At 37.7% G+C, this 12229-nt stretch overlaps 1 protein-coding gene across 3 annotated transcripts in view; it reads right to left on the bottom strand.

Moving 5' to 3' along the window:
- LOC127652543 (Na(+)/H(+) exchange regulatory cofactor NHE-RF1-like) overlaps positions 1–12229 on the bottom strand; it is a 68610-nt gene that overhangs the window by 42415 nt on the left and 13966 nt on the right. For all 3 annotated transcript variants that reach the window (XR_007971742.1, XM_052138722.1, XM_052138723.1), the window contains exon 2: positions 6827–6973. Coding sequence is in view for 2 of the 3 variants with exons in the window: in XM_052138722.1 (XP_051994682.1) it covers positions 6827–6973 (147 nt within the window). In the remaining variant the exon portion in view is untranslated. The remainder of the gene's footprint in view (positions 1–6826; positions 6974–12229) is intronic.

The raw sequence follows: 12229 nt of genomic DNA, 5'->3' as shown, positions 1-12229 counted from the left end.
GAAGAGGGCAGCACTCAGCCAATAGGAAAATTGAACTGCAGTAGCCACCGTTCAACCTGAAGAGGGCAGCACTCAGACGTTTTTACACCATATATTGTAGAATTAAAACACTTTATACACAAATGTCAAAACAATTACTTGAATCAATGACCAGTACTAATAAAGCCCCATTCTTACAGATCATTAACTAAAAAAAGTTGGTTTAGGGTTTAGTTACCCTTTAATGTGTATGAATGACTTAATACAGTGTATATATATGTAAGTCACATGAAAAAACACACACACTAAAATAAATGTGTATGACATAAGATTGTTGGCCAGAATGTCACGATTGTGTCAGCCATAGCTGTAAATTACATGAGACAGCAAGAAGAAGCATTCTGTCACAGTGTTATTACAGTGCAGTGAGTGTTCTCAGTCATTTCCTGCTGTTGTTGTGCTCTGACTCTACTCACATGCTCACACATGCAGCACTAAAGCAAACACACACAGATTACAGCACTGTAAAATATTTTAGTGTATGGTTACAGGCAGGGGTGGAAAGAGAACTGACCAATCATACTCAAGTAAAAGTACTGTTACTTCTTAAAAAATATAGTTTGAGTACAGTAAAAGTACCTGTCCTAAAAACTACTCAAGTAAGAGTAAAAGAGTAGTTTATGTAAAGGTACTCATGAGTATTGAGTACTGAGTTGGGAAAGCTATGCCCCTTTATAATAAAAACTCGATGCTGCAATTTAAAAATGTACTGTAATGTTATGTTACCGTAATTTACATTCCCTTTCATGACTGTTTGCCAGAAAGAATGGAAAGATGGAAAAGCTATTTTCAATATCATAATGTATGAAACAATTACATTAAAATCAGTTTATGTGCAGGGTCTAAATTTCCCTTAATTAAACAATGCATGGAATGCAAAAAAAAATCTAAAATTAAAAAGCAGGGTCACTTGGGGTAGAGAAGTTGTTTGGTACAGGGGCCACATCGGGCTTCAAAGGAATAATCACACAAAAATTGTAATTTTCTCATTATTTAGTCACTCTTATGCCATCCCAAATGTGTATGACTTTCTTTCTTCATCAGAACACAAATTAAGATTAAGATTAATTAATTTTGAAGCTCCAAAATTCACATAAAGGCAGCATAAAAGTAGCCTAATATGTTTGTTTGTTTGTTTGTTTGTATACTTTATTGTCCTTTTTCAGGAAATTTGTCTTGGACTCAAAGCTGCATTAATACACAACATACATACAACAAATGGACTCAAGGCTGCATAATATATACATATAACAAAATGCACACACAACTATAGACCTATATTACTGCATCTTGCTATTTAACATATAAATTGATAGAGGAATAAAGGATTTTTTATAACGGTTACTCTTACACAGTGGGACTCTATACCGTCTCCCTGATGGCAGCAACTCATACATTGGAAATAAAACATGGCTGGTATCACCTACTATTGTCTGTGCCCTTTTTAAAACCAACGATTCATAAATTGATTGAAGTGATGAGTATTCCCTTATACCCATAACCTTCATTGCAATTCTCACAAGGCGTGCAAGCTGTGATTTTAATTGAACCGAAAGATTGCCATACCAAGTTTGCATGCCATAATTTAAAAGGCTACCTAAAACTGCATAATAAAATAATTGCATAATTCTCTGATTTACACCAAACAGCCGAAGTTTTCTTAAAAAATACAAGCGTTGTTGGAATTTGGAGGCAACGTAATCAATGTGGGCTTTCCAAGTAAATGAACAATCAATAACCACACCTAGATACTTATAGGTATCCACCTGCTCGATGGTAGCTATTATCATAGATGATGACTGGGCTGTGATCACCTAATTTTTTTGGATCTGTTATCATTTCTTTAGTTTTTGATGCATTTACGATGAGATGATTTACATTACACCACCGCACAAAATTCTCAATTTCAGAATGATACACTGATATATCATGATCTTTCGCCAAAAGACTCAATATTACTGTGTCGTCAGAATATTTGATTATATAGTTATTCTTATTTGTACTAAAACAGTCATTTGTATATAAAGTAAACAAAAAAGGAGAGCATACGCAACCTTGAGGCGCACCAATACTAATAGGTATTGGATCAGAGAGTGTATTATTTACTTTTACAATTTGAGTACGTTTGGTTAAGAAAGAGAAAAACCACTTAATAATAAAAGGATTAACATCACTCTTTCCAAGTTTACTCAGAAGTAACTGCGGCTGAAGCGTATTAAAAGCTTTAGTCAATCTCCACTTGCACTTTCTTCTTCTTTTGTTTTTGGTGATTCACATTCTTCATGCATATCGTCATCTACTGGACAGAGAGAACAATTTCAATCAAAAATCTATTTAAATATTGATCTTTTTATCACCCACACCTATCATATCACTTCTGAAGTCATGGATTTAACCACTAGAGTCACATGGATTAGGCTACTTTTATGCTGCCTTTATGTGCTTTTTGCAGCGTCAACATTTTGGTATCCATTCACTTGTATTGTATGGACCAACAGAGCTGAAATATTCTTAATTTGTGTTCAGCTGAAGAAAGAAAGTCATACACATCTGGGATGATATGAGGGTGAGTAAATGATAAAGAGTATTTTCATTTTTGAGTGAACTATTTTTTAAGTAGCACATTGGGGGCCACATTGTCCTCCTTTTGAGATACAATGTTCCACACTGATTTAGTTCTTGTATCTTGTAAGCCCAGAAATATTTGTGTTCTCATTGTAATGCATGATGCACAATGTTCTGAAGTTTGTGACTGGTGTAATGTTCTGCTGAAGTATCGCTCTACAAATGTTGATACTTTTCTATCTTTATAAAGGCTAAGCATAAGATGTTTTATCATCTCTACTTTCCTGGTGATTTATTATACCAATTAACACACTCTCTACATCTGGGGTGAGTATTATTAAAAAAATTGACTGTTTTATTCTATTACATAAATACTTTTAAAGCTACTCAAGTTATTCAGCCAAATGTAGTGAGTGTTTTTCTCGTTTCCTTGTTAATGTTGTTTGATTAATATCCTTCATATGTCATAGCCCATTAAACAGTGCTCAGTTCAGTTACATGTACACTACAAGTCAAACATTTTGATGCAAATACACTTTTTGTCGCACTGTTTATGTTCAATTTCGACCAAACCGAATTTATTTACATTAATGCCACATCAAGACGAGCATTGACGGAATTATAAAGTGATTTTGACCGCTTACCCACATTAGCGCTCAAACATTAGCCACCTGTCACTCAAACAACATGCAGCTACAGACATCAGGAAATAAAAAGTGAATCTTTTATATTTCATCTAGATCAACCAACCAGTGGTGCGATCAATTTAATGAACACCCCTGTTCTAGATGTAAAATAGAGGCTAAATATAGAAAACTCTCAAAAGTTTATCATCGATATCGAGGACATCTCTCTTTTGTTTCAGATAAACATCAAGAATGTTTTATTGCCCAGCCCTATTGATAACATTGCATTAATCTTTCCCAGTGATATATAGTTAAATTACAGGCTACATTATAGACACACAGAATCTAGTAAGCAGAAATATTACATTCACCTCAATATGTTTCTTCAAATTAGAAGCAGGATTAATGCTGATATCTGGCTTGAGCAAGTTAAACTCACATGACACGATCATGCAATTGGCATTTTTCACTGCGAAAAGCCCTTCCAGGTGCATCCGAGATGTTCAGCTGTAAACTGAATTCTCTGATTGGTCGGGAGTCACGAGACTCTCCCTAGCCAATCATGTTGATAGATAAAAATAAAATCAGGTCAGGGAAGTAGCGAACACAGACGGAGGGAGAATTTATCCAGTAAATTACAATTACAGCACTTAAAATGTACTTAAGCAAAAGTACAACATTTTTAAACAACATAAAAATTTAAAATTCCCATGAAAATCTACTTAAATACAGTAACGTGAGTATTTGTAATTTGTTAATTTACACCGCTGTTTACAGGACATTCTACTACTTCTGCTACTAATTGCCGGACTTTCACTGTATATTTTACAGTATTTCTACAATTTATTACAATTAATAGACAACTGTATGCTGTCAGCCTATGCTAAAACCTAAAGTATACATCGATTTTTTATATTTCGGGTGGCGGAGGACGAATCTCAGTTGCCTCCGCCTTGCTTGTTGAGCACATTACAGTGGAGAATTCACGCTATTCTCTGAGGCATCCATGCACAACTCACCATGTGCCCCACCATGAGTGAGAACCATATTGTAGCGACCATGAGGAGGTTACCCTATGTGACTCTACCCTCCCTAGCAACAGGGCCATTTAGTTGCCTTAGGAGACCTGACTGGAGCCACTCAGCACACCCTGGATTCGAACTCACGACTCCAGGGGTGGTAGTCAGCGACAATACTCACTGAGATACCCAGACCCAATGAAAGCTGTTTTATTCTACATGGAGAGGGTACCCTCATGGGGGCTGCCATGTTAGAATCACATGACCAGTCATATACTACTGGCTTAATCTCAGTAACTGTCCTGTAATTTGATACTTTCGATCATTGATTAAAGTAATCATGGCTGACTGTGAATAATACATTGAATTAATTCAAATAAATGTGATATTATCACACTAATTTATCTCTATGTCTGATTTAGAACCAGCAGAACTCTAGATTAACGACTTGTTGATAAAGTTAATCATTATTTGTCTCCTTACAGTCGGAGGTTGCATTGCAAAAATCTATGACAGCTTTAACTGTCTGGCAAGGGATCATGGTATAAGCAGGATAATCCACGGCTAGATGTGAGCTGAGCGATTTTAATGCACTTTGTGTTGAGTGGTTCTTCACCTTCACGTCGTGCATTAAAAACGTTAAAATCAACTGCAATAAGAACTAAAGACATACATGGAAAGCAACAGCTTTAGTTATACAGATGAACTGAATTGTTTTTTGTTTAGTTTTTTTTATTGAGGGGGATTCAATTGGTAATTTCTTGATAAATGCTTGCAAGACTCCCTAAAATCACAAAACAAAGTAGAGACAGGCTCATGTTGTCCAGGCAGACCTTAATGATTAGATCATTTATTCAAATGAATGTAAGCGATACTATGTTGGTATGTGTCTTTGACTAAGCAAACATTTGACAAATGAGAGCAAGGTTTTAGCTGACAGTTGACAGAGAAACAGGTATTTCAACCATTCAATTTAGTTTTTGACTCTGTGAGCATGTATTCTATGAATGAGACTTTCCATCACCTCTTCATTGCTCACACAATACCAGATTTTTTACAACAATCACTAAAAATCATTAGACAGCAACAATAAAATCATAGCATCAGCCTACAAATATTTTATAACAATTGTAATAAAACCGGGTCTGGGTATCTCAGCAAGTATTGACGCTGACTACCACCCCAGGAGTCGTGAGTTTGAATCCAGGGTGTGATTAGTGAGGGAGGATAGAGTCACATGGGTTAACCTCCTCGTGGTAGCAATTCGTGGTTCTCGCTCTCAATGGGGCGTGTGGTAAATTGCGCTTGGATCACGGAGAGTAGCATGAACCTCCACATGCTATGAGTCTCCACAGTGACATGCACAATGAGCCACATGATTAAATATGCGGATTGATGGTCTCAGAATTGGAGGCAACTGAGACTTGTCCTCAGTCACCCGGATTAAGGTGAGTAAACGCACCACCACGAGGACCTACTAAGTAGTGGGAATTAGGCATTCCAAATTGGGAGAAAAGGGGATACAATTATTTTAAAATATATTTAAAAAAAAATAATAATAATAATACCATATTATATACATACTTTACAACTTTATAAAAATATAAATACCAGATGGAGCCATTTATTGGTAGATTTAATGAATAAAAGTGATAAATGATTAAGCAGAAAAGTCTCAATATTAGTTAAAAACATCAGTAAAACTGAGGCGATCGTCAGATGGGGTGAGTTTTCCACGACTGCTATCGGGTTCTTTAATAATATATAATGTGCGAGGAAGGGCAGCCAGTGGACTTTTTGGTGGCCCCCTAGGGAGTTGGTGCCCTACGTAGACTGCGTAATCTGCGTATAGATTATCTTTTCCACTGATAACAAATATTTAAACAGCAGTTCCCAAGTGAACTTCCTGTCTAAGAATTGCAAATATTAGATTGGACTGAACTCGAAATCAATAGACCTTTACTGTGTAATCTTACCATAATAATCATAATACAATCTGCTTGACACACTGTACGCACCACAGCAATTCTCTTCTCACATACCAAATAAACATAATTTATTCATGAAACATGAGCAGAACTAAATGTCTGTGTCAATTTCTGTGTATATTTACAAAGAAATTAGAGGCCCACATTGTGCACATTTTAACAACCTGATTTTATAGTCGCTCTATGACATAAGTCACATCTGTTTAGGCAATGTGATAATTCATTAAAATGCAATTGATTTGAATATCTCTGAAAAATAAATGAACAATTGCATTAATCAACCTTACAGGAGGTAACAGCTTTGTCACTAAAGTCTGTTTCACAGACTATCTATATATCTATATATTAGAGAGTTTCAGTTTTCATGCAATTAATGATCTCGCTCAACAAGATTTCCTGTTCAACGCTAGGTTTATCCATCTGTCTGGTCCAAAGTTCACCCATATTAGACCAAATGTCCTGCAAATGATCAACATTACTGTCAAACATGCCTCGTCCTGACTACACCGACCAGCTCTAGACTGAATGACCACAGATGATGAAAAACAAAAACAAACAGCATGTGTTCATATGTTAATAATGAACTTACTCTTGGTCTGGAAGCAGGTGGTGTATGTCTGCACTCTCCCAGACTGGCAACAGGACTGAAAGAGTTATTGAGCAGAGCAGGGGTTTTCAAACTTTTTGATGTCAAGGACCCCCAAATATGATGATCCTCTTGCGAGGGATCCACTTCCTAAAATATAGAAGCAAAAAGTAGTGTAATTGAAAATACGAGTTATCAGATTACAATTACAGGCCTTCAATTAAGTTAATTACCTTTAAGTACATTACTTGTGTTGGACACATATTCGATATTCGAGTCATTGTAAGGGAGAAATGTGTGGTGCTGAGTGTATGACAATGAACAATGAGGGACAAAATGTTTCTGTATTTCAATTTTAATTAAGTTAAAAGTAGCTTATTAGTAATGTGATTACTTCCACATGAAGTAATGAATACTGTAATCTGATTACAATGTCATTGAAGTAATTATAAAGGTAACTTGCCTAACACTGAACAAAATTTGGATAGCCCAGAGTTTATTCCTCGTGTCTGGTGGTGTCTCTATGACTCTCTCCCACTCTCTCTCTGATGTCCATTTACTATACCACACACAACTGTATAAAATCCATCATTCTCTTATGATTGCAGTGGGACCCCTGGCTCTCTAAAGCCCCATTTACATCGCTCGAGACAGCAACAGGATCCCATTGATTTTCAATGAGAGCATAGTGACTTCCAGCAACTCAAGCTGTCGCGGCCGTTGGCGACAGAGATCACGATGGAGATCGACAAGAGAAGTTGTGAAAATGTTAACTTTATGCAAATGACGAGTGACAATCATGAGCAACTACCAATGAGAGTGAAGACAGCAGAGCTCACGTCATCTGTCTCCTGGCAGACAGGAGATGAGTGCAGGCAAGATAGAGGAGAAGTTGCACCATTGTGAGGGATTTTTACTGTTCTGTATAATTTGTCTGTAACCACATCCATGTATATAATAAAACAAAGATGCACGGAAAAGCGTGTCAGAAACGGTCTGCATTCTGAGTGAGTTTGATTCATACGACCATGATAGATTGATAGTCTTGTTAATGATTTACGTTGATAGATTGATCGTCTTGTTTCCTTGTCAAACTGCAATGATATCTTAATTTTACCGGTAATAGGTCTCATCCGTGATAACCTTTTCAAATGCTATGGCCAGACGTGCATTCCTTCAATAGCATTACAGCAACAAACAGCAGGAACACCCACTAGCAACACTGATCGCAGAGCCTAGCGACACCAAGCCACAAAGTCACTGGTGGTGTGAACAGGGCTTAAGACTCTGTAAGACCTGCTGACTTTTACATGGTGAATCACTGGATCACCTGTCTATTGTTTCTGTCCTCCACTGGTTTGAGTTCTACTTCAAAAATCATTGGGTGTGGGTCACGTGATGCCATGCGAAGTTCGGACGAGTGAACGGCGAGCTCTGTGCAGTTTGCTAGTTTTAACACTATTAATGACATAAACCGGTGAGATTCGATACACTCTGTTCCATAACTGTTCTAGGAGGACAATATGTCAAAGAATTCCAAATACTTGGGCTCAGAAGACATTAAAAGACACTTACGTGCTCAAGATGACACCCCCGAGAAGGCCCCAAGCCAGGGAGCAGATATGGTCGGAGAAACTAGGGAAATTCGGCGGGAGATGTTGAACATGTCGCCAATGCTGATGAAGGTTGTTGCTGACTTGTAGGATCTTGCTGTAATATGTCGATTAATCACTGCCATGGAGACTAAATGTTTTGTGGAGTATTTCTTGCAAGACATTTGAGTGACTAGGTCATTTGTCACATGTAGCAGCCGAATGGTCCGGCTCACTGAACATTCGTTTGACTGTCCGAGGAATGAGCACCTTTTTTTTTAGCTGATTCCGCCTAGCGGCTGGAGTTTGTTTTGTGGAGCACCACACCTTCAGGGCAATTTTGTGGATGAATCTACATGCTAATTGTGTTTATTCCACATAGGCTGGAGTTTGTTTTATAGATTTTCTTTTGGTGTATAATTCTGTCTCAAAAAATTTATATAGTAACACCAGACTTGAGTAATCCGATGGCAAGGTTGTCACAGGGAAGGGATGGAGGCCAGTTGGCGCTGTCATGCACAGGGTTAATGCATATGTTTTTCTTTTTTCTGTTTGTTTGGTTCTGGAGGAAGTTCGGGAGAATTGTTTGATTGTTGCACTAATGTTGGAATGTGGCCCTGATAATTTTGTTTTTGACACACAATAAATGTTTTCCCATATGTCAAAATGTCAAATGTTAATAAGAGTGGATTGTCTCTCTCCATATGGAATGTGAATGGGTTGGGGCACCCCATAAAAAGAAGGAAGGGTATTTCTCTTCTTAAGCGTAAGAAATATGATATAGTGTTTCTTCAAGAAATTCATCTTTCCCTGCAGGAAGCTGGAAAATTTGGGAAGATATGGGGTGGACATGTTTTCTAGTGCTGGCTCAAGTAAGAGCAGGGGAGTCATTACATTGATAAGTAAGCATCTACATTTCAAATGTCTCAAACAGATTAAAGATACATTTGGAAGAGTCATTATTGTTTTAGCAGATTTTCAGGGGCAAAGTCTTATTTTGGCTAATATTTACACACCTAACATAGATGATGAGGGCTTTTTTTATAGATCTTGAAGGGATGTTGCCAGCCGCTGGCACCCCTCATGATATAATATTGGGAGGAGACTTTAATCATTAGAAGGACTTGGTCCTTGATCATAGTGAAGCAAAAGTGTGCAAGCCCCCTAGAGCAACACTGACACTTTCCAAGATGTGTAAAAATCTTGGTCTTACCGATATTTGGAGACTATTGAACCCATCTAGTAGGGTATATATATTTTTTCATCAGTCCATAAGATTTATTCTAGAATAGATTTTTTTTATATCTAAGTCCCTCATTTCATCTGTTGTTGATTGCTCAATTGGAAACATTTTAGTCTCAGATCAAGCCCAGGTGTTGCCAAATAGTGATAAAAGGAAATCATATAGTTGGCGCTTTAATATATCCCTTTTGCAAAATCCTGAATTCCAACAAATGTTAAAGGCTGAAATAAATGTTTATATGGATACCAACTGGTCCTCAGTATCCTCTGTGGGCGTGGCTTGGGAGGCACTTAAGGCAGTTCTTAGGGGCTGGATCATACAGTTTGCCTCATTCACCAAAAAATCCAAAGCATGAGAGCTCATGGAGTTGGAAGGGAATATTAAGAGTGCCGAGGCAGAGCTGAAGATTCGAATGTCGTCTGATGGCCTCAGAGAATTGATCTGATTGAAATACAGATATAATACTATTTTGTCACAGAAGGTGGAGTTTTAGCTATTCAGGGCAAGACAGTCATACTTTGAATAGGGGGACATGGCAGGAAAACTTCTGGCTAGATATATAAAACAGAGAGAGTCTTTTTCTACCATTCCTTCAGTGAAATCTGCTGGTGGTGAAATATTTACCTCAGTCATTGATATCAATAATGCTTTTAAAGAATTCTATCTTGATCTCTATAGTTCAACATCTTTGTCTACTGATGAGGGTATTAGAAACTTTGTGGAACCATTCGAATTTCCTAAACTGACGGCTGAGTAAAAACATTCTCTTGATTCTGAGATAAACTTGGAGGAGCTTGGCGAAGTCAGGGCTCCAGGGCCAGATGGCTTTGCTGCTGAGTTTTTTACATCTTATGCTACAGAATCGGCTCCACTTTTGCAAGAAGTTTATACAGAATCATTAAAGAATGGAACGCTTCCGCTAACCACGACGCAAGCCCGGATTAGTCTGATTCATAAAAAGGACAAAGATCCAAGCGAGTGTAAGAGTTACCATCCAATTTCCCTGATCCAGCTAGACTAAATATTGTGAAAACTTTTGGATAACCGATTAAATAGAGTTATAAAACCTCTTATACATATAGATCAGGTGGGGTTTATTCAGGGCCGTAGCTCTTCTGATAACATTAGGTGTTTCATCAATATCATGTGGTCAGTGGCAATTGATCAGACTCCGGTCGCGCTGCCATTTCACATGATGCCAAAAGGCATTTGATATGATAGAATGGGATCATTTTTTTAAGATTTTGGAAATGTACGGGTTCGGGAATACTATTATAGGTTCGATTTAGTTACTTTATAGACACCTGGTAGCGGCAGTACAAACAAATGGATTAATTTCAGATTATTTTACTCTGGATAGAGGCACCCGGCATGGTTGCCCTCTTTCCCTATTATTGTTCTGTCTTGCCCTGGAACTATTGGCAGCTGCGATAAGAAAGGAGGATGACTACAAGGGTGGTGGTGAGAGGTGTGGCACATAAGCTTTTACTTTATGCAGATGATATTTTATTATTCATCAACATAATTCTTAATTCCTTCTCTAAGTTCTCTGTATACAGAGTTAGTTGTGCTTTGGCTTTGACAGCCAATCAGAAGATGGAGACACAACCCAGGTTTTTTGGTGGTGTGTTAAGATCCAAGAATTTTGGTTGAAGGTTCAGAGTTTTATGTGTGACGTATTGGGCACTCAAACTTCATTTTGTCCCAGACTGTATTTTAGGCAATGGGGCGGTCATCAATATAGGGAATAAACACATAAAAAATCAGGTCCTAACCAGTTTTATGATCGGCTGAGAGGTTGTTTTAAAGGGATTGAATTCGGCTGGAGCACCCTCATTTCAAGAGTTGTGCACGGAGATGGGGAGGGTGGTGGCTTTCGAGGAAGTGTTATGTAGAAGACTGGGGAACTTGGCCTCCTTTGATGGGAAATGGGGCAGCTATTTGGCATTCTTGGAGGGCTCTTGGGGAGGGGCAGTGGAGAGAGAAGTATAGTTTTAAACATGTGTGATTAATATTTTGTGTGTGTGTGTGTGTGTGTGCATACTTATGTGTGACCACAGGGATGTTTGTTGAGGGTCAGGTTGGGATTGGGGATTGGGAGGAGGAGGGGTAATAGTGGGGGTTAAATGTTAATTCTGTGAATATATATTTTACTTTTCTTTGTTAATTGTATGAATCAATAAAAACTGTTAATCTGAAAAAACCATGGGGTTTCCATGGTTCATTACTTAGCCCCTTTAACTTCTCGATATCTACATATCTGAGACCAATTTATGTTTTACAATCACACTCTAAGATTCAGCTTTGGTCAACACAAGCTTTTTAGGCATTGCCGTGTTTTTATCGGCATCACTGGCCAGGGTGGAGATGCTAGTCTATTTTAGGTTGATAGAGTTTGGCATTTCCAGTCAGGCTTTGTAGAAGGAAAGGATTTAGCTTATTGTTAAGAGTTTGTCAACCCTGTGGAGACCAGAATAGGAAATGGACTAAAGCAGTGTGGTAGCTGCTATTCAGAAAACCCAAAGCCAATACTTTTTTTTTTTAGATGGAAACATACAATATTTTTTACAT

The sequence above is a fragment of the Xyrauchen texanus genome, chromosome 12, assembly GCF_025860055.1.
Source record: "Xyrauchen texanus isolate HMW12.3.18 chromosome 12, RBS_HiC_50CHRs, whole genome shotgun sequence".
In the NCBI taxonomy this organism is placed as follows: domain Eukaryota; kingdom Metazoa; phylum Chordata; class Actinopteri; order Cypriniformes; family Catostomidae; genus Xyrauchen; species Xyrauchen texanus.
Note: the sequence above shows the minus strand (reverse complement) of the source record. Positions and strands in the feature narration are given on the sequence as shown.